The sequence below is a fragment of the Vicugna pacos genome, chromosome 20 (assembly GCF_048564905.1).
Source record: "Vicugna pacos chromosome 20, VicPac4, whole genome shotgun sequence".
Lineage (NCBI taxonomy): Eukaryota > Metazoa > Chordata > Mammalia > Artiodactyla > Camelidae > Vicugna > Vicugna pacos.
The window spans coordinates 17709195-17736132 of NC_133006.1; the positions used below are offsets into that span (position 1 = coordinate 17709195).

Below are 26938 nucleotides of genomic sequence, written 5' to 3' on the forward strand. Positions count from 1 at the left end.
TTTTTTGTATATTTGGGCTATAATATTGTGTATTATTAATCAGTCACTTCAGAGTGGTGCTTTTCTTGTACAGTTGATATAAGACTGTATATCTAACTAGCTAAATAAAACAAGAACCATAAATTGCCAGAATGGAATGTTCATAAAATGCTTCCAAATTGGAGTTGTTTGCTTTGCATCTTACTGTCCACTTCCCTAACCATAACAAAGCTTCACACACTCCCCTAGAGAGGAAAGTATGCTGAGACCTTTAAGACATTTGAAAATTTAAAGATAGCAGGCTGCATCATAATTGGAACCAATACATGAAGTTTATATATGAATTTAAAATAAAATTATAAATTTTAACAAAATCTTTTTAAATGTGTGTATGTATGTTTACATGATAAAGTATATGTAAGTATATCAGTAATATGCACTCAAAGAAATTCTGAAAAATACAAACAGGCATAAAAAGGAAAACAACATGCATACGTAATGCCCACATCTGAGCTCATGAGAAACACACCAGAAGTAAAAGACAGATACCTTTTGCTCGAATGATGGTGAAGATTTTTTCCCCTAGATGACTCTGTAAGGAACTTAAAAGGATGTTACATCCAACATCAAGATGTGGACTCCAAACGCTTGTTCTCTCTTCCCCCTGTTCTTTGGGATTCCTGCCATTTGGAATTCTCTGCATCCCTCCCTCTGTGGAAGTTCGACACGAATAACTTTATGTTTATACTTTGTTACTTCTTTCAGGTACTTTCCACGTGTTTTTTATTTTGAAATAAATATCTCTGTTTCAAATGCTGGACATGTCAGCAAAACCTTCTGTTTTCCATTTTCTGAATTTAGCATTTCAACATCTGTATAATAGTTGTACTAAAAATACACAAAGATAAAATTGTTGGGGAACATCCTAAAATCTTAAAAATTGGCAAGATGAATTGAGTTGAGGTTTTCGGGGCTTTTTTTGTAATTATTGAGAAGAGTTTTGTTTTGATTACTTGTTTTGAGGGGGAGGGGGCTAACTTTTTGTATGATCTTAGGAACCTAACCTTTGGGTATATCTTCTAATTTATCTCATTTGCTTACAAATCTGTGGGCTAAAGAGAGTTCAGAGAGAACAGTTTGTCTTAGCTTCATCCTCTGAGGCTTGGGAGAGGAGGTGTTAAGATTTCTCCTTCTGTTTCATTCCCTGGCATTGCTGCCACTGAAACTGGAGATTCAGATCTATCCTGGGGCCTTAATTATCAGTCCCAGAGGATTATTAAGCACATCAGAGCCCTGTGCTAGAAGCTGCCAAAGAAGCAGAAGCAGAAAGCATGGTGCCTGGGCCGAAGGAGCTCTGTGAGGATGGGTGACACCTGCTTTTGGAAAAAAATAATAAAGACAAGTAAATGATCATGTACAAAATGGGCCATAAAGACCAGGAGTGTAAAGGACTTAATGAAAGGAAGATTAATTAATTGCCCAAACAACTGTCTGTATAAATCAGCCTTTTTAAATAAAATACCAAAAAGTGACCTGCTTCAAGAATTGTCCATATGCAGTATCAAAGCAAATTTAGGACCCTCAGAACTACCACCAAGTGACTGGGATCTAGAAATAGACACTTTGTTCTTATTTTTCAGCTATCTTTTCCATAAATTTGGATACCCATCCCCCTGACATTCAGGTAAAGATCTGAGAACTTGTGAGAAAATTCAGATTTTTTTGTATTAAAGAACCTCAACGCAGGACATCCTAGTGCCAGTAAAGTTAGCAATGCCCCCAAAGTGGAGCAAGGATAACATGTCATTCACTGGGCTTTGAAATGGTAATTATTTGTGTGTTCAGCTAGCACTGGGACAAATCCTACTTCTTTTTCATTTTACACCTATCAAAAAAAGAGTAGTTTGACAGGCCATTCTAGTTTGGCATAACACCATGGAGAATTATCTCCAAAACAGCATGTAAATCTGAGCTCACAGTACACAACTAACTCCCTTCAGAGGCACACCAGAGTGAAATGTAAGATGCCTCTTGCAAGCGCCACTGTTTCCTCCTCCAGCTGACCCTAGCCGAGCATCCAGAGCCCTCATTGTCTGGCATTCACAGGCTGTCTTATAGAGGCTCTGCTCTAGTGACTGACTGTCTTCACATTCTTAGAGGCAAAAGACAAACATCTCCCAGGACAACCCAAGGACAGGTTCTCAGGCTGCCCTGACTGGCCCAGCAAACAACCGGTCCCAGTTCTAGCCGCCTGCCTCTAAGGGGCTAAGCCCAGTGATGACTCAAGACTTTTTTTACTCTGTTCCTCAGAGTACTCTTCATTCTCACTACCATCCTCCCTGCCCAATTTCCCTGGTGGTTCCCTCTGTGTTTACCATTAACTGAGCATACTCATGACTATTGCCACAGCCTCAAAAATTTGTCACCATTAATGTCAAGGCAACTAGTTCCTGGTGTATAGTTTCTTCAGTTTACTGGAGAAATCAGATTCCCTCTTCTTATTCATAAGCCCACCTCCTACTATTAGTGCTTTTCAACGGCTTCCCTCATCAATTTGCTCTCCCATCAGTCAACTAGCATGTGCTGGGCAGAGCACAGTCCTGTATATTTACTTTTCTGTTTAATCTGAAGCCCCTCATTGAAATTTGCAGCCACGGGTTTCCTCTTCTTTCTGCATCTCGCTTTTTCTTATGTTCCCTGTCTGAGAGCCATAAGTTTCCTTCTAAGTTTGGAGGAAGAAAGCAACCGTCAGGAAACAAAGAAGTTGCTAATTATCGAAGAAATGCAAATGAAAATGAGATGCAATGTTTTTGCCAGTCATACTGATAAGAATGAAAAGATGATGATACGATGTCAGTGAGGGCGTGGATGAGCTCCTACCCTGCAAACAGAGCAGACAGGGCCAGGGGCAGACTGGGAAGCCTGGTCCTGAGGCCTGGGCGAATCCCATGTGAAGTTTTTAGCTTGTTCCCCTTGTTGGACAGACTTGTAGAGCATTTGTACTAAGTTTAAATGGATATGCTTTTTGGCTCAGCAATTTAACTTCTAGAAATTTGTCCTTAAGGACAAATGTACAAAGATACATATAGAAAGTTATTTATCATGACACCATTTATAATAGGGAATTGGGTTATGACACATTCATTTAATGAAACATAATGCAGCAGTTTTCAGTGTCAGGGAAGACCTGTGTATATACTGACCTGGGAATATTTTCAAGCTCTATATGTTGTTACTTTGTAATCAAAGCATGCATTTATATGCATACACTTAGACACATGTATGTATATTTGCTTACAAACAAGTCTGAAAGGATAAACGCCAAAATTTCACAGTGTTATCTCTGGGTTCCAGGAGTCATCGTTTCTATTCTTTATTTTCTAAACATTTTGTGTTAGACATACATCACTTTATGATCAGACAAAATAAAGGCATTTAAAAATATGTTAAAGATACAAAAGTGAAATGTTTGCTAACTCGTAACATTTTCTGTAAGTTACCTTCAAGTCACTCAGCAAACGTAGTAATAATTATGATAAAATTAAATGCTATCTATTGAGCATTTGCCAATAGGCATTCCATTCCATTTTTTATGTACATAGTCTAATAAAAACTCCACAGTAACTTCATGAGGCAGATAAATTCAGCTAGCAAGATGAGATGCAGAGTTGGAATCAGAGTCCTGTTTTGTCTGTCTCCAGGGCAGCTCTTTTGTGGCCCTTGAGCCAAAAAGATGTGAGGTTTACAGTGATGACTTAAACCTGAATCCTACTTCTAGGAGTTTAGGGGGACAAAATGCAAGCAGTATTCTAGAATTAGCTAGAGTTTTCTGTATTGTTCATCATCAGAAACTAAGCCCATCATTCTGGGCTTTTTTCACTGTTGTTCGTCCACTTTATCTATGCCATGTAGAAATGGTCTCATCTGGAAGGTCTGCTAAGAGACAAGGAGAGAACGTACATGTTTCCCTTCATAGGAAATTCGTCCCCCTTTCCATCCTAAGGAATTGGCTTCTGAAGTAAGACAGAGAACAGGGCCAGAAAGTAAATATCCACCCACTGCTGTTGGCTCGTTTTTGGTGTGATAGAAGTATATTAACCAGTGCTTGTTTTACTATGAGACAGTTTATGTAGAAGTGACCACAGCTGATAAAACTCAAGAGTTCATGCCAATAATTAAATTCCTTACAGTTCAAGTAATCAGGGGGCCACTAACCTATGAGGTAACTATTAAGAAACCCAGGGACAGATCCTAATTATCCTTATTAACCACCATTTGAGTCAAATGACTAACTTTTCCAAAGGTCATTTCTTATTCTTCATTGTTATCAGCCAAAGAGGAAGAGTGGAAATGTATGGGATTTTTTGTTCAATTCAGTCAGCATCACTAATTTCACAGAAACTTGTTCTCACGTGGCTTCCATTGAACATGTCACACGACTAGAAGCTCAGACAGCTGGGGAGAAACCCTCATGCTGGACCTCGTAAACACAGGACATGACTCATTCTTCGGGGTCTCCCTGGGTGACCCTGCCGTGCCCATGGCTTCCCCAGGCACCTCCCCATTGGCTGAGCAGATCCTTCTTCCTCTGCTGAGCTGGGCTTTGAACCTCCAGAGCATCATGTTTCCTCACTGGCTTAGGAAAACAAGGGTTGCACAATATCTGTTCCTAAAAAGTTACTTTGATGTTCACGTTTTGAGATTTCTTGGTGTTCTTTTCGTGAAAAATGCTTTATGACCTAAAGTCACTTTCATGAATGTTCTTTGTGGGTAATACATAGGTTTGTGATAACTTACTGTGTAGGTCTAGCTTTAGCTGTCTGTTCTCTTCTAGGGTAGGATGTCTTCTGGTTCGACTTAGGTACCCTTCTTTCACGGTTCTGGTTCTGCCTTGTCTTCTAACTTGGGTGAGCTGGCCCTCTGCACCCACACTGGCTGTGCTTCCTGGCTCGAATGCTGATCCGTACTTTTGTTGTAAAGGCCACTTACCCGCTCAGTCATAAGTGCCCTCAGTCAGCCTTTGAAAATGCAGAGGCTTCCGACTGCAATTACACAACCTCAGGGTGCATGCAGTAGGATTTTCATTGCTTTAGCTATTTCTATTCCTGTTTGCTCCAGCTCAGATCTGTACAGGGGCATTTTAGAAGGTCTGACTTGAATCAGAAAAGGCTCAGGCAATGACTTCTGCAAAATGACCCTAAAAAGTCTGCCCTCCTTAGAGACACGTAGGAAAGGCTGAATCCTCAGCCCACAGCAGGGCATTAAGCAAAATGAGGTGCTGGGTGCTGGGATGGCAGGGTGGGATTACAAAGATGAACGAGTGACAGATTCTGGCTTGAGAGGGCTTCAGTCTTGCAAGGGAGACAAGACAAGTACATGAATATCTATAAGGTAAAAAGTGATTCCTGACACAAGAGAAGTGCTGGGGTAACTGGAGGAGCAGAATTACTTTTGAGTGGGAGGACCAGGGACGACTTTTAGCAGACCTGTGTATTAAGACAGGATTTAGAAAAGCAAAGTTGGACAGGAAGAGCGTTTCGGATGGAGGAGGGATCGGTTGGAGCAAAGCTACAGCCTGGTTTTCCTACTTAATAGATTTGTAAACAGACCCAAAGAAGTGATGTGACTTACAGAAGATTTCTACTAAGTTGGATGTTTTCCTGCGAAAATGAGCCTTCACCAATTCTGGCTCCCGAAGGGCTCTAAATAGTTTTATAGCTCTCTGAATTTTTAGCTTTAAAATAAATTGAAAATGTCGTGTATTATTATTATTAGTGGGGAATCATTTAGACGCTGTGGGCAATGCTTGCAGTACTCTTTATTCTCCCAGAAAAGAACAGTGGCATTGGGCCTCTCTTGTCTTTATTACCAGGGCTATTAACCAGCAGCAGTTGTCAATGCCCCTCCGTGTGCCTGGGACCATGCGCCCCTGTATTGTGCACCCACAGGCCAGCTCGAAGCTGGAGTGCCTGCAGGCTCTCTGGTTGCCAGCTCAGGGTAGCCAGGTTTATCAAATAAAAATGCAGGACATCCAGTTAAATTTGAATTTCATAAAAGAATATTTTTTTAGTATGTGTTAGATGCAATATTTGTAACTCTATTTCAGCTTGGTTTTATATGATCATGGTTCTTACTTTCATTTGCATAATTTCCATGAAGAGTTTGCCTTAAAAACAACTGATGGATATTTCTGTTTATTATCTTTTTTAAAATTGCCATTGAACACAGCCTCAAAGATTTTTAAAGATTGAGATCCCAGGGGACTTCAAGTGACTAGACTTGGACGTGTCTTCCTGGTCTTTAACTATCCAACACCTGGGTCACGGTAGGTAGTAAAAGGTTTGCTTTCTGAATACATGTAAGAATGAAAGGAGTTAGCACATTCTTGATTTTTATTCCTTGTCTTCATAGACTATCTCCTTATGCGGTGACAAATTTAAGCCCCAAATATAGTTCTTTTCTAAAATGTCTCAGTGGGTAAAGAATTAAGAAACAGCTTGTATGTAGTCAGTATTTACCAAACAGTTAATTTACACCACCTGAATAGGAGAGGCCCACATAATCAGGCAATGTTTAAAAAAAAAAAGATTATCTGTTAACATGGTCCTGAATCCACATCTCTTGAATCCTAGTCATCCTTACCCCCACTTCTAATAAAGTCTAGCCGAGAAGCAATAACCTAAGCTTTGTAGATTAAATATCCCAGAAGGTCATTAATGGCTAATGCTCCCTCTCTTATTTTATAAGAAATCAGATCTCTGAAATCATTCATGAGAAATAATTCACTACAGATGAGGTTTCTCCACTTCGGTACAAAGTGTTTTTGGTCCTGACACCACATTTTGAAGATATTAAAACCAAAACTAAAAGCATGATCTACAGCTTGTGTTAATTATCCTTGGGTCGTTTATGGAAGCATTTGAGTTCTTCAGACATAGTTATCTAACATGATTAAAAAGGCCTGTCTCCATCTCAGGGCTGTTTCTTTACTTTAATGATTATTTTATTCTCCTAAAGTTTAAGTGCTTTGGGTTCTAATAGACCAAATGAATGAATATCAAAACCAGATAACAGAATAAGAACCAGGCATGAATGGCAATTCCATTTATTGGTCTACGGTTGACACGTTGGATTCTTCTGGCCTAGACAGCTCTTTCATCAGAAGCCCAAGTACCTGATTCTAAATTAGAAAGTCTTGAGTGTGAAAGTATGAACATACTGTTTCATTCTTTTCGTTATTTCATGCTTTCTCAATGTTAATGCCTTTGGTGCATTGGGTTTTGTGAGCTTCAGGGAATTCTTTTGAAAGAAGGAATGAGATCCTTCATCGCATCACACAGGAATATTTGTATTTCTCTCTTGCTTTCCCCCATAACCTTTTCACAGGAAAAGTTTGCATATACATGGAGCTGGATATTTTTAAAGACTTCCTGAAACAAATGTTTTTTCTAATTACAGTTTTATATGGTTTATACCACTTAAAGAAAACCCCCAGTGTGAAAATGTGCACTTCTGGAAGTAATAAATTACAGCAACGTCTAACACCTGGTTCCTGATAGCTTGCTCAAAGGATAGATAAACAAATGCAGGAATAGCCACCAACCACTGTAATCAGCACCATAAAATAAGTAATTAGATCATATCAACAAATCAAACCCGTCTGGAAGCAATGGAGGAACAGCTTTGGGGCTTAACTTTGGATTTCATTTCAAGGACCTCTTAGTAAATAATGTGCATCTCTTTCCCATAGCATTATCCACAAGGAAAGTTAACTTGAGATGTTATAAATAGGTTCTAGAATTTTACCTATTTTTAAAAATTTTGCTTTGAGCATTGTAGGGGTTTTGTAATTTTTTATTTTATGGACAATTCATGTTCATTGTGGAAAAGTGATAATGGACAGATAAAGAAAAAGAAAAAAGATAGAAATTACTTGTAATTCCACCACTCAAAGATAACAGTTGTTTTATTTGGTTGTAATCCTCCAAATTTTTCAATGAATACACATAAATATGTTATTTTAATGAAAATGAGCTCATGGCTTTTAAACTGTTTTTTAACCTATGTTTTTCACTTGATTATAATGTCTTCTTATATAAATATATATGTACATCTCCAACAGAAGTTCTTTCTGGTCCATGCACAGATTTGGGGGGATTTATAAACCCTTCACCCCAAAAATATATACAAAATTTTGTGGGTTTTGTGTGTATATGTTCTTTTTCTGGAAAAAAAATGCATTGGGACTTTTATTGGATTTACTTTAACTTTAATTGATAATTTAGAATGAGATTACAGTCCTGCATCTTCTCACTCAAGATTATAATGATTCCCAGTGTGTCCTTGTCCTCTTTTATCCCTCTCTAAATTTGTGTTTTTCTTTATATTGGTCCTGCATCTTTGTTTTAACAATTTAATGGTCATTACCCTTTAAACATTTCATTTATTAAGGTTTCAATATTCCTTATTGTGATTTCTTTCACCTTAGGGTCTCTGTCTTTACCTTTTAAACCCATCTTCAATTTAATACAGAACTCAATGATAATGTATGATTACATAAATTTGATTTAGATTTCATATTACATGAACAGATGTTTCCAAACAGCTGTAAACCATTTTCCATATGATAGAATAAAACAAATTATTTGTTATCAAATGGGAACATACCCACAAGGATTTACTTTGTATTTTTACATATCAAAATCTTTTAAAATCCGTCTTTTAAAACTCTTACAAGTTTTCTAATTAAAAAATATATATGTTCTGCATTTTCGTATACATACAGAGGCTTTTATTTAAAATTTTTGCTAAAGGAACCAGCTGAGAAATGTTTATCTCTAAACTTTAATGTTGTCTACAAATATAATTCCATATAAGACAGAATTACAGAAAGAGTTCAGAGAGTTGGAGCAAAGGGTAGATAAAGCTTTCACCACTCCTTCAAATTAATGAACTGTCAGGAAAGCCTGTAGTTGGGAAACTAACCATGGAGATATATGGCTACAGTAGAGCCCAGTCCATTTCCAGCTAGCCCTGTTTCTCCAAATTTCTCAGTTAACTTTGTTCCATAGGTGCACTCTGGTTTTATTCAGCTGAGGTCTGTCTTCCTCTCTTCCTCCTTTCCACCCCATCCTCTCCTTTCCCCACCTTCCTGTCCTTTTCCCCCACCTGTCTCTACCCCCACCTCTCCTCCTCCTCTCTTCTCCCCTCCCCTCCTCTCCCACTTTCCAGACTTGCCTCTTTACTGTCCCCAGTGTTCTCCTCAGAGGGGTTCTCCTGGTAGCTCCTCCATGTTCTCATCCAATTCGTCTTTTTTCCCAGTCCTTGCCCTATGAGTCTATTTCTCTACTGCACTCTTCTCTAAACTTAAGCCCAGTTTAGCTTCTCTGTCATGGCTCTTTCCATCTCTGCCATCATGAGAGGAAACATTTTCTACCTTGTTTCTCCTGTCATTGCCCCCTTCTTTTACATTTTCCTGCCCCCCCCAGCTGTTCTGCACCCTAACTATCTTCTCTGCCCCACCCTGTTACACCAAAATGGGGAGGGAAAAGACCCCAGTTCTTGTCTTACCCAAAAAAGAAGAATTCAGACGGGAGATGGAAGCATTGTGTAGTGAAAGATTTTAAGGGTTTTATTTAGCAAAGGGAAAGTACATCTCCAAGAACAGGATGTAGGCTGATCCAAGGGTGGATAGCAATGGTCTTTGTTTGCCCCTTCTCTTACACCCTCGCTTAGAGGTGGTCTCTTGATTGATTGACCACTCTTGTCCCTGGAGTGCTTAGTCATGCTTATCCCCTTTTGCACATGTCCTTACCCATGATACACACAGAAAAACCCGTGGGGAGGGGGAGGGGGAGGTGCAAAACCACAATGCTAATTATATTACAATGAGCGTTGGGTCATGTCCAGTTAGGTCTTTGTCATTACCGTGTAGTTGCAGCCATCAGATTCTAACTGGTTTCTTGCTGGCACTCATTTAGAGGAAGTTAAGCCCCTTTATGCTGAAGGTGGACATACCCCCATTTTCTGAATCACCCTCCCTCTCCTCTGTTATCTGCCTGGTGCTCCCACTTATCTAACTACCCAATAATCCTACCATACTACCATTCACTTTCCTGTAAGTCAATCTCTTATTTATTATGGATTTATGGAGATAGTTGTTCATGTTTACATTCAGCACAAATAACATAGTGTTTGCCTGCAGCAAACGAGGGATTCAAAAGATACATTTAGAATTTAAAGGGGTGGTTATTAATACCTATGGATTGATTAATTTATTTTATTTTCATTCATTACTTACATTTGTTCTAAACCAATGAGCCTTTTTATGTCTACCAAAGTTAAAATGTTTGATCATATCAAGATATATATGCCATTAACAAATTGGATATATGAAAGTCTGGATTGACAAAAACAAAATTAATTTTTATAATTTTTCAAAAGTCTTTGTCATTGCATTTTAAAATAATTTTTAATATCTTTAAAGTTGTTTTTAGTTTATTTTAAAATTTTTTAAAATAGTTTTTTAGAATTCCATAAACTGAAGTACATGGCCATGAGTGTATTTTCCTATAAATAGGCTGTATCTTCACTGTTCAAGAGGCAACCCAGGCTGAATGTTGATTTATATTTTTTTGCACTTGCTATTGCAGAACATTGTAAGTATCAAGCAGTTGTGCAACTCTGCATTTGAGGTGCAATATAACTACTTTTGTGGAGGTAAAGGGAATATGTATTACTAAGATAAATCTTGAAAGTAAACTCTGCATAGGAATTTCCTCTGTATCACCCAAACCGTGAACTTTCTGGCCCCTTACTGTTATTAAAAAGAGCTCATTCCAACAAAGTGGCTGACTTTGAACTCAATTTCTTGTGCAAGAGGGTCCATGTCTTTCACTTACTGGTTAAAGCTAGGGGAACGTATAATGTATATAATACTTGTGATAGACCAGAGAATTCTAAAAGAAAACCCTTGAAATAACCACCTTTAAGCCAGTTGGGAATAGTTCTTTCAGCAGAATCTAACAAAAAACAAACATGAAACTAATGACCCTGAAAAATATTTGTATAGTTTCCTTTGGTTGTAGTCCTGTTGGCACAATCTCAGCCTTCAGTTTTTCATGTCCTGTGGATTGTAGTTAATCATAAATTGTGAATTTATTGTTTTTACCTGAATTTTCCTTTTATAAATTATATGCTTTTCAAACACTGTATGTTTTAAAGGGTCATACCTCTTAAAAGAAGCTTGTCATGTTAGCAAAGTCAAAATAAGGCTTTCCTTTGCCCCCCATCTTTGGGTCTCGAGAACTCCTATTGTTGCATCCTGTTAAAAATTTTTTTCTTTAAAATGCAAGACACAAATTTTATGTGATGATCTCGTTGCCCTTGTTTGCTGCATCTTTTCTTATTTCTTAAAAGTCTGTAGAAAAGTTCCAAATTGAAAATACAATTTTAGTATATTAGGGTTGTAACAAGTGGAAGATATTTTTTTTGAGTTTGATTGAGAGGCTTTATGATACATGTGGGAAAAGGAGGGTTCCTGATGCAGAAGACCTGTTTTTAAATCCTAGTGTTTCAATTTCCTAAATTGGTAACAATATGTAAGTCACTTAGTTTCTATGAGCGTTCCTGTCCTCATCTATGAAAAAGGGAAGATAATTTTTAGGTTTATGGTTCAGATAAATAACAAAATACATGTGAGAGTGCCTGATGCATAATGGATGTTCAGTAAAAGTAATAATAAAATAATTAAGGGAAGGCAGTTATAAAGAGAACCGGACTGTGATATTCTCTTTCTTCTTTTCCCACTTAAATGAGAAAGCACATAAGGTCACTAGCTCCTCAGTGGCCAGGACATAGTTGACCATTAATTGTTACCCTTTCATTTAACGTTTCAAGTTACTTCTTTGTTTGGTTCCCAGGGCTGAAAAGATGTGTATATATTCTTGACTCAGCATTCAACAGCAGATTGCCTTGTTGTAATGGTTCTTAAACATTAGCATATACACGCATGACCCAGGAGTGTTGTTTAAATGCAGACGCAGCAGGTCTGGGATGGAGCTTGTCATCTGCATTTCTAAAAGGCTCCCAGGTAATGCCTATGAGGTTGTCCGACTAGTCACATTTTGAATAGCAAGGCATTAATTAGCTGGACAATAAATGCCCTCTCTTTGTTCCTTGTATTACCTTATTTCACAGAGTTTAAAGAGTTTAGAGATGATATTATCTCGTATATTTTACAGATGAGAAATTTGTGACCCACAGAGCTTGATGAATAAGTTAATAGTTGAGACCATTCAACCTAATTGTTCAGCCACATTTTTTTATCAGCAATGATCAATATTTTGTAATTGTGCAATTATTCTCCCATTCTTCCTATTTAGTTACATTCCTAGAAGTTAAGAGTTATCAAGTTTCCTCTTATCTGTATCATTGTTTTCCAGCTTTTTTTTTTTTTTGGAGATATTTGCTCATGTTAATATGTAACTGTAGTTTGTCAGCAGCCCCATTGCTTAACCCTGTCAGAGACAACCCGTCCTTGATGGTGCCATCTTTAGTGGCAAAATAATTGGTAGCGGTCAGGCAGATTTTGATATAATGAATAACACTTAGGTTCTTTGTTCAGAACTCCTTTCTAGCTCTTCAGAATGAGTCACCTGTTCCTCTCTCAGAATCAGTGAGAGGCCAGATGAGCTAAGAACCGTCAGCTCAGGGATATCAGGTTCCACCACAAAACAGCCCTGACCCACAACTGGCATATTTTTTATCCACCTCACTCTTTCCAGCTCAATATCAGAGAACAAGGTCCCGTTGCTTGGTACTCCCTAGCCTTGTTTTTAGTAAATGCCCTGGAGTACTGCTGTGCTGTAAGACACTTCTGTTATCTTTGTCCCCCCACTACTCCCTGGGGCGTACCTCCCACAGTGGTCCCAGTGGCTTAGAACAAGCCAGGGTGTCCATGCCCCAGTGTAGTATGCTCCTCCTACTGATTCCCTGTCCTTCTTCTCTCCCAGCTTTCCCACAGCCAGTGCCAGGGGTTGCTGGAGACATCCCCCAGTCACCACCTCCAGCCAGGTTATGTTATCTACCGTCTTTCCTGTCCATATGATCTGAATGGCATACATTTATTTTTACTTCTCCAGTAGGAGTCTTTTCCTTCTTTTCTTCTAGTGAATGTAGAGAATAAGTAGTTTCTTGTTTACTTGGGCTTTTCCTAAGAACAGACTTTATCATGCTTACTTGACCTCCTTAGAGAGTCTTTTCTGCAAACAGTTCTTCACTAGCCAGCAGGGTTCTGGCAGCTGGGAGACGCCTCTGTGGGAGCAGTGTCTAGGTATGAACTTGGGAACTATTTTAGGCGATAGGAAAATTCAGGGAATTTAGGGTCAGTCGTTCACTCTTAACTATGAGAGGAGTACATTGGAAGCATCTGAATTAGGCATTTTTCTGCATTTTAATTATTAGCCCAAGTCCTTGGTTGATAAGAAAATAAATTCAACAATAAATCATTTAATGTATGGAGGAAGGACCAGGCATTTCTTCTGTTATCTAAAGAGGCTCTGTTTCTCAAGCACCTAAGGAAAAATGGCACATGAAAAGGCCTGGTCTTCATTCTTACTTTTATACCACACTAATCGAGTCTCAGAGGGTTAAAGCAATCCAGTTCTTCATTTAAGCAGAAGTTCCTCGCCATTTCTTTGGATCATGTACATGGTCCTCCTTGTGTCCTATACTGTTATTGTGCAGGATGACAGTCTTGATGAAACGGCCAAAGCCCAGTGAGACTGAGTGATCTGAGAGGTCACCCAGCTAATCAGCAGGCTTGTACCTTACAATGCTTTCTTGTGAATGAGGAGTCCACTTCAGCCCTCCTTCATGTAATACTTCCCAGAATATATACTTTATGATAAAACTATACAAAAGAAATTATCTTCTAAAGGAAAAGGAAGACAGAGGAATTGATTAACCATTGTTTCTAACTTAATATTGTCTGTTTGAAATTTTTTGGACACTGGAAACCAAAAAGTGCTCTTACTCCAGAGAATGGATATATCCTTGTTGAAGCAGTGGTGATTTTTCAAAATTCCAGAATGTCTGCTAAGTATTCAGGGGAAGTACAAGCAGATAAACATGAATATTTTTGAAGCCTCATTAAGTAGCAGTTGTAGAGCCAAGCCTCCTCATGGGTTACAGAGGAAAACACCAGCTATGAGTATGTTGTCTCAGTGTCCATCAGGAGAGGTTTAGTACACCCACACTATGGAATATTATACAGTCATCAAAAATGAAATTGTTCTGTTATATATGTACTGGCATGAAAGATTTTTTTGTGATAAATTGTTTTGAAAAATAATAGTACAGAAGTCTCTTCAGAGTATGATCTCTCTCATTTTTGTATAAGCAAAATCTACAAATGCACATAAGAATATAGGTATCTGCTTCGTTAAAAGCTAGAGGAACATATCAACAGTGGATTCCCCAAAGTGCTGAGAGTGAATAAAGCAGATGAGAATGGTGGCAGGAGAAGGAGAAGAGAGGAGGGTTTACTTTTTAATTTAGTCACATCTGTATTGTTTGGAATTCTTTTCATAAGCGTGTATTGTATAATATTTTATGTAAAATCATTTAAAAATCTTTGTATCAGAAACTTATTTCTCTGTGTGTCAAAGAAACATTAGGTCATTCAGCAAACAGTGCAAGTAAGTATCCCTCCACCTGAAGAAGCTCCTTAAAAATGACAATATAAATTGTCTCATACATCTGTCACCTGTCACAGATTAGAGGAAGAGATAAAAGTAAAGTCTAAAGCTGCTATATGGAGGAAATCATTACATCTTATTTGAGTGGGCTAATAGTAATAGTGGAGGGGAAATGTGTACAGTCTAAAATGATGCTGAAAGTGTGCAGATATTTTGATAACAATGTGAGAAATATACACTGCTGTTGTATCATGATATTTAGCATCGTAGATACTCGTGGCCACCCCTTTCTAATCAAGAGTCTCATCTCAACATACACGGAATAATTTCCATTGATTCTCTATTGATGCTCTAGATACAGGGTCGGGGAGAGGGACCACAAAGATGAATAAGAGCAAAAAGCTGCCTCATGCTGCTGGGGGAGCTAATGGGGGAGCTAAGGTGGTGTGCAGACTCTAGAACACAGTGTGGACAGTGTAAGCACACATGATGCTACAAAATGAACCAGGACTTCAGAATGGAGGAGCCGGATGTTCCCTCCAAAGGGAGGTGTTTGTTTTCTATTTTTCTTAGTTTGGGAATAGGAAAAACATGAAAATAATTGTAAGCAGAAGGGAAAGAGTATGGAGAGGTGATAAAAAGGTAATTAATCAGGTAACTCTAGTAGGAGCCTGAAGAGAGCCTGGGGAAGAGGTTGGGCAGTGAGAAGGAGGAAGCATATTATCCAAAATACTTGAAACAAAAAAGGCCTGAGTGGTGAGACAGAGACACTGTGAGGTGAAGGGAAAGGAAAACACAGGAGCCCCCTCATAGCAGCCTTGATCTTCTCCGTCTGGTGAGAAGCTGCATCACTGATGGAGAGGGAAAGAGCAGTGGTAGGCTGGGGGGCTGTAGAAGGATTGCAACAGCCGCTGGGAAGAGTCTATGTCATCCAGGAATGAGTAAACGGATTTAGAGCATCACTGAGGTCCTGGCTTAGGTTGAGTAGCATGAATTTTTAATGAAACTAGTAAAAAAAAAATTTTTTTCATTACATTCTCTAGCAATGGTGCAGCTAGGCACGGGGGCATTGAAAGTCAGCTTGACTAGAATGCATTTTTGTAGAAGTCAAGTATTTGGAAGTTGCATATGAAAATTTATTGGAAATTAGTCAAATAATTGTATCATTTCAGATCTCACTTTGTCATTTTGCTTCTTCCCCCTTAATGTTTAGAGTCAAATCAGATAACTATATTATGGTAAGGAAATGTGACCAATACTTCAAACGTTAACCAACCAAGCAATTCTGTTAGAATGTCTAAAGTTTCAAGCTCATAGTTGCTTCTCATACATTATGTATTTTTTAGGCTGGAAAAACTAATAACATCCTTTTTGGAAGACCAGGATCCAGAGAGTAAACTAGAGGTTGGCGCTGATATGCGTAAAATTCATCACTGTTTCCATTATTTAAAGGTAAATTTAAATATTTCCACTAGTAGAAGCCATTATCTGCCATGTTCAAACTGCAATAAAGTTTTCCTGGTTGACCAACTCTTGAAAGGTTTAGGACCCAGCTTCACGTGTCCAGAAAAGTTTGATCTGCAAACCAGTGCTGAGATGATCGCTGAATTTCTTCAGAAGTTGTATCTTACTTCCCAGAGAATAAGCTCAGACCTTGGACTTCTAAATCTTTTTCCAGGCATCTCTACGTTCTATACAGAATAGTTCCATGTTCAAAACCCATTTATTTTCAGGCTATATCAAAAGAACTGTGTCCTTCATCTTTTTTCCCAGCAGCTTCAGCCTTAGGTTTTACTTTCATGGTGACGTAGGGGGAGTATCATTAACCTCTACTTCTACCTCACTTGTAATTTGGCATGCTTTATTAAGATGATAAACATTTGTTGTGAGTCTGCTCTGAGCCAGGTGTAGGGGAGGCAAAGTTGAATAAGTAAGTCATGGAGAAGACAGATACGTAAAGAATAATTTTAATACACGACAAGTGGTTTTTTAAAAGTGTGAATTAGTGGTATGGGGTTGTGGAGAAAGGGAAAGAAGTTCAAGAGGAGGTCATGTTTGAGCAGTGATTTCCCATTTTAGGGAAGGAGAGATAAGATAAGGAGGAGGGGAATGAGGAAGGAGGACAGAAAGAAGACAGGTGGGAGGAGGAAGACATACATTCAAGCAAAGGCAGCTGCATTGCAAAGACAGGGAGTCAGAGCAGGGTGCGCATGCCTGATTTGTGCAAGGAATCGTTAAAGGCGAAAAGAATCAAAGAAATGGAGACACTGGAGTGGAGGTGTGGATGCTAAGCTCTTGTTTCATCACACAGAAACTACTGACCGACAAGAAGATCCATGGACCGAGCAGAGCCCCCTCCTCCAAAGTCAAAGATCAAGTCAACCAAGGACCATCCACAGAGGAAGAATATAAGAAGCTACGAGAGATTCTCCAGCAGAGAGATAATGAAATCAGTATCCTTTCTAAAGTGATTAGAAACCCTTCTTCTCTTGACTTGACCCGGGAAACACTCAGACATCTTCCTGACGCTCCCTGCCACACCACCTGGCTCCCCACCCAGCTTCCGTTTAGAAGGAAACTATCCCTTCAGCAAACACATCGTAGCAACTAGTAAAAAACAGAGTTGCTACAAAAGAAAAAAAACTACTTCACTTTTAGTCACTTATAGTTACTATTACTGGGGACATTTCAGTTCATTGAAAAGTATGGGCTTTCTTACACCATCTCTTAACACTGAATTTTTTTAAATAGATGTTTTGACTACTCTTCAGTGCTCTTTCTGTTTTAGTCCTGAGCCAGTAAGTTAGCTGGTTATCTTTAGCTAGCTGACCGGACACGGGCTGACCACAGCCTCACCATGGCCCAGAATTTGTGGCTGGAGTGTGGGTGAAACTCAAATGGTGGCTGAGAAATGACAAATGGTATTTAGCTTATGAAGAGCAGAGATTGATTTAAATGTGACTCTATTTAAAAGCCAGATCTACTGCTTTGGGCTCCACTTACAAATGTTCCCAAATTTGGAAGTGAGTGTAGATGAGTGTTCAGGCTAGAATTCTCCTGGCTCTAGGAGGCAGTGTCTATGGGGTGTTGAAAACGGTAGCAGCCCATGGGAGCGGCCTCTCTTACAGACTAGGTGTTACTTCTGAAGAGCCCTATTGGGTGGTTAGACCTCAAGTCTCCCCAGTATTTCTTCAGTATTGTTTCTTTTTTTAATTGAAGTATAGTCAATTACAATATGTCAATTTCTGGTGTACAGCATAATATCCCAGTCTTGCATATATATACATATATTCGTTTTCATTTTTTTTCCATTAAAGGTTTGTTTCTTATTTTATCTTTCAAGTTTCTTACAAAAGATTTGACATTTTCATTACATTTGCAGGCTTTAAACATGCACAAGAAATTATTTTGGTCAGTTGTTTATGAACAAATATTTTGGTTCATTTTTTAAAAATTACTAAAAGGCATTTTTAGCTTCAGCTATTGTGCAAAATGCATAAAAATAACTGACCTGAAGGAAATCCAGTAATAAAGAGATAAAACCAAACCAAATATGAGGTAGGCACCCTGCCTGATTAACTTCAGTCTCTGATTTTAGTTGAGGATTAGCAGACGCCGTGTGTCTGATTCAAGTGAGTTTGAATTGCTTTATTATCAGACCAGTCCCAGTAGATTCGACTGAATTACACTCCCACGCAAGCCCTGGTCTGTGCACGCTGCCCACAGTGTTGTCACTCTTGCATTCCTTCTCCTCCCTCCTACCCGGTCCATCTCCAGCAGTGGTTCCAGCCGAGACCTCAGCGCTGGCCCCAGACCCAGTCTGAGCTCTGCTTCTTTTCCTGGCCTTGATCCTAGTTGAGAATCTTCTCCCCTAAATACTCCGACCAACTCCTTAATCCCCTTCGGAGCTTATGAGTGTCTGTGCACATAGGAGGGATGAAACGACACATGACAGAGAGGGAGCAGCCTCAGCTTATTCATATATGTTTATTTTAAAAAGGGAGTGAACCAGAGACATACATCATCTCCCCTCTGCATTGGTAAATCCAGGTACCACCATTCTTGTGAGGCTATGCTGGATCCTTTACTGACTGTGAATAACTCCAGTAGGGTCCCCTCCTTCTGAGACTCACATTTGCAATGAGGGTGTGTAGAAGGCATAGTGTAAAGTGTGCCGAACTTCAAGTTCACACCCACGTTGACGTGGTAGCTCTTCATCCATTATCTCTGCCACTGCTCAGTGAAGTCTCAGTGCCCAGCAAAGCCGGTGACAGACTGGACGGAAGGTGCTCCGAGCAGTGTGGAGTGTTATGTGACGGAAGATGCTACCCCATGGACAATGGTAGACTAGGAAGAAGGAAAAACAGCATCTGAGATGTCCTCATCACAAGTTTCCATTTATCAAGGGCTAATGATCAAGGAAGGCTCCTGAAATCCCATCATTTCTCACAGTCCAGTTGGAGAATTTTTTCATGTCTTTTTTGGTGGAACCAAGAAGGCCAAGACGGTGACAGGAGGAATGAGAAAGATAAGGCTCGTAATAAAAAGTGGTAATACTTGAGCTCCACAAAAGACACTACTGCAAACAAAACAGCAGGAAGCGGCACTGAACGTTCTTAGGAAGAGAGTGAAAATGGTGTCATTTCGGTGACATTATCAGTTTTAATCAAGCTCAGACACCCCATCACAAAACAGGTCACCGGATGTCATTTTGTCCCCAGCACAGTGCTGAACGAAGGCCCGAGTGAAACGGAAGTGGGAAGGGGTACAAGACCAAGGGAAGGTGAGAGGAAGGAGAGAAGCAGAGGAGATAAATCTGTGTCATGGGCTTCATGAAATGTAAAGTCAGAACAGGCCGTTTCTCTGATTGAAACCTTCTAGGGGCTTCCCACAGTACTGAGAGTAACCTTCAAACTCCTTCCTCCAGATTACTAGGCCCCACGTGGTCCTGTCCCCGCCCAGCCCCTGACTCCTTCTCTTACACCTCTGCCCCGTGTGTGTGAGGCAGTCACAGCGACCTTCCTGTGGCCCTTCTAACACATGGGTTCCCAGCCTCAGCCCTGCTGATGTCAGGGACTGTCCTGTGTGTCACAGGATGTTCCTCTACCAACTGGACTCCAGTAACAGCACCTACCCCCTACTCCAAAATAACAACCAGAATATCTCCAGACATGGCCAAATGAGGGTGGTGAGACAGCCCCAGTTGGGATCCGCCACCAGCCCATTTCTCCCTCAGTTTCAGCACCCACCCCTTCCTCTGCTTAGATACCCTCCTCTGTCTGGTTCTTCTGTCATTCAGATCTCAGCTTAAATGGCACTTTTAAAAAAGCCTTCCTTGAGTACCCAGTTGGAGTGGCCACTCAGTCACTCTTGACCTTTTAAAAACAAGCAGTCTGGCACTTTTACCCTCTAATGTTGTGTGTGTGTGTCTGAGAGAGACAGAGACAGCTATGTCTTTCTCCAGTAGGACTGACTCCACAAGGGCAAGAAAGCCGTCTGCGTTTTCACCTTTTGTCTCTGTGCCTGGAGAGCTGTGCTGCTCTGGGCTCAGGTCAGTATCGTTGACCAAGTGAAGGAAAGGGCATTGCCATCGCAGGGCCTGAGCCAGTGACAGTCGATGATGATTGTGACATCTGCTCCACACCAAGAGGAGCAAGCAGAGGAGGCGGACAGGGCCGGTGCCTAGACCTCACAGAAGTCGTCAATGCCTTTAGCAATTACCAGCTTTTCTGAGGTGAAGAATGGAGACTATTTCAGGGTTGTGAGAGAAAAATTGATTGTGCTTCCAGAAATTACCAAGAGGCTGGGGTCAAGGCTGAGGAGGAAGACAGAGTTCAAGTGCTTTCCCTGCTCCCTGCCCAGGAGTGAGCATCCTGGGTGCCTCCCCTCCTTTTTGCAGAGCAGTCTTCTCTTCGTGTTTCCTCGGACTCCTGTTTTAATGAAGCTACCTCCAGGGAGGGTGAAGACCTTGAGCTCATCTTCCTGCATATGCAGTTAGAGTTCTGAGATTTCTCAGGAGGGACTGTAGTCCTTTCTCTTCGTGATGCCAAAACCCCTCAGAGTTCTTGGCACCTTGAACCTGAAAGAACAGTGAAGTGGGGTAGAATGTATTGATTTTATCACTCATTGTCAGTGCTCCTAACATATCTAAATGGCCCACAAAAGTTGCATTTTTAAATGATGTATCTTTCCTAATAATTCAGTGCTCTTCAGTGAAATTAGAGGGATCAAAAATTAGAGACTTTTTTAAAAAGTGACTTTGAGCCCCATTGGAATGTACACTAAATAAGCATGTGTTGGACACAGGGGTCCCTGACCACCAAAACTGACTTGGCCGATCTCCCAGCTGGGTAGGGGTCCTCCCTCCCCACTCCCCCTGCTGCCTCCTGAGCAGCATCCTGCTTAAAATCTCATTTACTCACAGACGTAGATACAGCTCCGTTGTCTACCACTACTCAGTGTTCATTTTCCTTTTTATAAACCCTTTCATAAAACCTTTAAGTCCTGATTGCTTTAAACTCAGAAGATTTTAAAGACCTTTGGGTTTGCTTGTTTTTCAACTAATGGTAATGGTGCCATCTTGAAAGACCGGTAGCCTCCTAAACTGTCCATAGCTGTATCAATGACTTTTGGAAAGTGAAGTCATTCTTCATAGCACATATTATTGGGGCTGTTAATCTCATTTGACAATGAGTATTTTGATCAATATAATCTAGCATAAGTCACTAAATCCTTAAGTCAAGTTTCAGATATTCTGGTGAATATGTTAAAGAAGGAGAAGAAGAAAGCTCAGGATGCTCTCCATTCCTCCAGCATGGACAGAGGTGAGCCAAGACGCTCCCAGAGCTCACCCTTCCCACCTGGGAACCCGGAAGGTCTGAGGACATTGCCACTCTCAACTCCCACTCAGGCCCAGGACTCGAGCGTTATTCAGTACAGATCCAGTTTGCTCCACAGAAAAACAGGTCAGTTATATTTACTTATACACATAAATTTATATAACATTAAGTAGAAAACATAGACTATCAAATTACATATCCATATAGAAAGTAAATAAATATGTAAATGGTTGCAATTTTGTCATTCATCATCATAAATCTTACTGTTTTTAATATTACTAACATTTCTTGAAGTTTTGAAGTTGTAGTAGAAGCAGCCACAGCAGCAATAACAAAAATACCCCAAGTAAAGTTTATCCAACCTAAAAACTTTTTTGAAAAATTCATTCTCCATAATGGAACTTAGTGTAGCATCCTTTAGTTTTACATGTGCAAGGATAAAGGCTCTAGCCATGTATTTGTTAGAATTAATTTTTATAGCTATCAAATCTCTTAAATGCCAGTTTGCCTTAAAGGACAATAAACAAAACACAGTTTTGTCAGATAACAGGATTTGATAGGGTGGAACTATCTCAGAGGCACCCTTCCCGTCTGTCGCTCTGGGTAAGTGTGTTAGCACCACCCCTACAACTCCAGAACCGTGCTGGAAGCCCAGGTCAGTCTGTGCACGTTCCTCTATCAGCCCAGCAGACCATGATATATAGTTATGGGACTGATGCCTTTCTGCTGAAGACACCGAGGAATCTGAAGTATGGAATGAACTAGAACAAAGGGGTGAAGAGCTTCCCTTTTGGCCATATAGGTTGACCTTTTCCGCATTAACATTTGTGGGGATGGACAACCTGACGTGCAAGGTTTTCTAAAGGATTTAGCTTGAGAATAAAAAAGTATTGTTCTCATTAAGAAGCGCACATTTTAGTTACTAAAGACAAGATTGAGAAGCCTGGAAGTATAGTTTTTGGTATTATATCCCTTTATCTCTTAATTCCAGGTCTCCCTGCTGTGAATATTTCTTTAGCAACACAGTAGGATAAATTCAAAAAATGCCAGGAAACAAAAATGCTATTTTTTTTTACCATCTATCATGGAAGCAGTAGACAGGGAAAAGCAATCATTCCTCTCCGTGATTATTTTCCAGACAGCATTTCTATAGTCTCTGATAGATAATAGCCAGTTGGAGGAAAAAAAAAAAAGAAGAGGCCCTCTGGATTGGTGAATTCATTAGTTTAACCATCATTTTTTTCATTCCTTTATTCATTCAACATACATGTATTGAGTACACATTTTGTTCTAGGTACTGTGCCAACTACTATTCCTATGGCTAAAGCTTACACAGTCCTCATATACACCAGGTACCATTTAAAGTTTGCTACTTGAATGAACTCATCTAATTCTTATTCTATATGTTCTTGATAAACACAGCCCTTGACCTGAAAGCACTTACAGATAGACAGAGAAAAGAGCCTTGAACAATTAATTACAGAAGTTCACCTCTATGTGACTGAGGGAACACAAACCAGGGAAACTCTACCTTAAGTTAAAACCAGAGAGATCCGGAAGGGGCCTGGGGGAGGAGATGTGGCTGGAAGGAACATTACAAGCAGAAGGAATCACTTGAATAGCTTTCAAGGCCTTTGTAGTGGAAAGGAGCATTTTACAAAGTGCAAAAGCCAGGTATGGTGGGATCTGGGGAGACAGTGGCTGGGAAGACAGGTGGAGTGACATGTGCAGAACAGACAGACAGAGGACAAGACTGGATGACCTTCTGGGAGACCACTGTGTCCAATAGTGCAGGTCAGAGGATGGGGATGACCGGAGAGAGGCAGGGGGATCAGAAACATTCTAGGCAGTAATGTGAACAGGGCTTCGTGACTAAATGGAGATGAGGGGTAAGGGTGAGAATTGGTCCCTGCGTCCCTGGGTAGCTGGTGATGCTCTTTATGAAGGGGAGGAATGGTGCCTCCCCTGGCCTGGCAACAATTGGCATTATTGGCTACAGAGAACACAGCATTGGTGTGTCTTCTGAAATGGAAGGTCACAGTCAGTTCCCATGTTAGAACGCCATGCTCTTAATGGAAGGAATACTGTTACCTGGCCTTTTCCAAAGACACACACCATTGTATCTGTGCAGAAATGGCCTCAGATATAACTGTCCAGCCATTATAGATGCCAGACCTTTTCTATTTCTATTTTTTCTTGCCCACACCTTCTCCCGTCTCATAATTCTTCTTCCCCACAGCATCTCATAACCTCTCTCCTAACTCATCATTATACTCAACTTTTTCAGTAACTCTTCCGCTTGATATTGCTATCAAGACAGACTATGGTTTTGTTTAGAGGATGAATTAAGTTCACTTGAATAGAAAATCACTGAAAAAATACTGGAAATTGTTTGCAAAGTCCAAGTACAAATGAGGTAAAAGAGTTTTGGAGAAAAGCCTTATAGTTGAAAGGGTGGTTGAGTTGTTTTAACTGTCCTTGAATATAGTTCCAGTAATGAGTTTAAATAGAAATAGGCTCACAAATGGATTGATAATGATCTAACCATTTAGAGGAGGGGTTGGCGGGGGACTGGTTTTATTTTTTGGCAAAACTACAGATGGGATGAAAATTGCTGTGGCTGAACCAGTGCTGCAAAGCAACAGGTAATGGGAGAGTGTGTCGCAGTGTTTAAGATCCTAGGAGCTGATTAGGCTTTTATTCATGCGCTATTTTATATACAAGAGGCTGACGTAAACCAAACCAAATACAAAAAATTAAGAAGCATGTTGTTTGGAGGTATTACTGCCTTATGTAGGTGTTGTCAAATTCAATTAACCATCCCTGTTTTAATGCAGAAAGCAAGTTAATTTGACCATCTTCCACTCAGAGACTGTTGTGAAACTGTCCCCCCTTCGATAACTCTCCCGCTTCTTCCATTCATCCCCTCTTTACGCTGAAAATGATTCGTTTCAAGTTTATTATGTTAAAAGAAAATGAAACCCAGTTCATGGATCACCAGGGTGTCCCCCACCATCATTGCAAGAGCCACCCACCAAGACCGAGGGAGATTAGGAGCCTCAGGGTCTTGTCACTGTTTTGGAGATTACATGTCTGTTTAGTTTCACAGGAATAACGAGAGGGATTGTTCAGCTCCATGGTTCACAAAGAGTCATGAATATGAATATTGTTCTCTTTAAAACACCAAGAATTTTATAGTTTGAGGTTTGTTGTTGTTGTTTTGTTGTGGAGGTTTTTCTTTTCTATTTTAGTTCTCTGACTGCACTTTCCAAATAATCACCTGGAACCAGTCAGTATTCAAAAGCCTCAATGACTCACCACATCCTTTAACCGTTTGAGATGCTGATGGAACCCACTCATCACAGGTGATGTCATTGGCATTTTAAAAGGTGAACTGAAAGCCAAAGCCACAGCCTGGAGGCTCCAGATTCTTTCTCTTACTCACTCAGGGAGAATTTTTTGAATCCTCCATATACTCACGGAAGGGACTGGGAACTTGTTGAGGGGGGGCTGAGGTGAACTGAGGAATGCTCTCTGGCCATGGCAGCTCGATTTCAATATTGGGGCCTGGTTTCGTACCCAAAGAGCAGAGAATAAAATAACAAGTGCTGTAAGCAAGAGCTACAAGAAATGCTACAGGAATTCAAAAGAGAAGGGAAGAGTGTTAATAAGTAGATCAGGAGAAACATTACAGAGCAAGCAACATGGAAGTTAGGTCTCAAAGGACTGGTAGAGCTTGGACTTCCAAAGATGGAGGGAAGAACATTGTATAACATTCTCGGTTTAGAGAATAATATGAGCAAAGGCTTGAGAACAGGAAGGCAGGGAAGAACTATGTAGAGTTGGCAGGGATATTTGTTTAGCTGGGGCCTTGGACATTGTTTGAAAAAAAAAAGGCCCCAGCCGACCTGCCTGCCGAGGGGCTTTGCTGCTGAGTGGGCCTTTCAGGGTTGTCCCAAGTTGATACCAGGTCGGGCAGGCCCTTTCTACCCTCATGATGAAGAGTCATTAGATATGAGCCTGCCCCTGGAAGGAGGCATGGCTTTAAATGAGGCAGGTTTTTTTTCAGCTGAGAAAATTCCCAAATAGTGTTGACAACTCAGGGCTTTCTGCTAAGGTGCTCCCAGCAACTGGAGGAATGTCCTTCATTCTTGAAAGAGTATCTGGATGGGACATCACAGTATCCACCACAAATAGTGAGATTCCCGGGATATCCAGAATACCAATATTGACCTTAATTTAGCTGAATTATGTAATTTATAGCCCATAATCTAACTCGATAGCAGTGTGACCCAGAAAGCTGAAAATAAAGGAATTTTGCAATCTAATCACTATTTTTAGCATTGTTTTCAAGATAAAAGATATTCTTCTTGGGACACCAAGAACAGAGCCCTATCACTGTGCCAGCAGGGGAATAGAGGTCTTCTCCATCTCTTAGTCTGTCTTTCTGTCTGTCTCTGTCTCTCTCTCTCTCTCACACACACACACATGTGCACATGTGCACACGTGCATACATGTGTAGAGACTTGCTCAGGCTTTGGCAGTAAAACATTATTCTTTCACTGATTATATATTTACTCTCTAGAACATGTGAAGTACTATGCTATTCTAGGTGATGTGGAGAATATAAGACATTGTACTACAGAACTTCTGGGAAGCATGAAGGACTATCCCTAGCCACAGGAGCAGTGGCTCCTATTAATTCATTAAATACATGTTCAGTGAATTTAAGCAGTGTACCAGGTGGTGCTGGGTGTCGGAGGTTAAAAGGTGAATGAGATGCAGTGCCTGTTAAAGGGCTTACAATCTAGAAGAGGACTTGTGGTGAATATGCATGTATGGTGCCACGGGGCGTGGAAGAGGAAGGTCACCGCTTCCAAGGTTTAGGAAAACTGGTATGGAAGAGGTGCGACTTGAATAAAAGCTTCAAAGAGTCATCACATTTACATCCGGCAGAGTGAGCAGAGGAAGGAAGAAAGGAGTGAGCACTGAGTACTAGGAAACTTCTCAAGCAAAAGCATGGAGGGTGGAACACATGGTGTGTTTTTGACAGTGTAGGCATTTGATTTGGGTGGATTTTAGGGTTTGTATGGATAGGAAGGTGTTTAGCAGGAAGTAAAGCTGAAGAGGAACCAGCTCATGAAAAGCTTAAAAGCCTTGCTTCTGACTTTGGAACTTAATTTTGTTGGCAGTAGGGACCCATTATGGCTTTTTAATATGCGAGTGACATGGCCAGATTTCTGTTAAAGAAAGATCACTAATAGCAATGTGCTGAGTAAATTGGAAACTGGAGGGAAAGTGGATAGGATGTTGTAGTGGCCACCAAGGTAGGAAGTTAAAATGGCCTGAATCAAACCAGCCACAGTAGGGACTGGAAAGATGAGGAAAGTGTTTGCAGCACGTAAGAAGGAGAACTGATCT

At 40.2% G+C, this 26938-nt stretch overlaps 1 protein-coding gene across 6 annotated transcripts in view; it reads left to right on the forward strand.

Moving 5' to 3' along the window:
* KIF6 (kinesin family member 6) overlaps positions 1 to 26938 on the forward strand; it is a 293420-nt gene that overhangs the window by 133790 nt on the left and 132692 nt on the right. For all 6 annotated transcript variants that reach the window (XM_015237481.3, XM_072945065.1, XM_072945067.1 and 3 more), the window contains 3 exons: positions 16025 to 16130; positions 16990 to 17131; positions 21428 to 21643. In XM_015237481.3, the coding sequence (XP_015092967.2) occupies positions 16025 to 16130; positions 16990 to 17131; positions 21428 to 21643 (464 nt within the window). The remainder of the gene's footprint in view (positions 1 to 16024; positions 16131 to 16989; positions 17132 to 21427; positions 21644 to 26938) is intronic.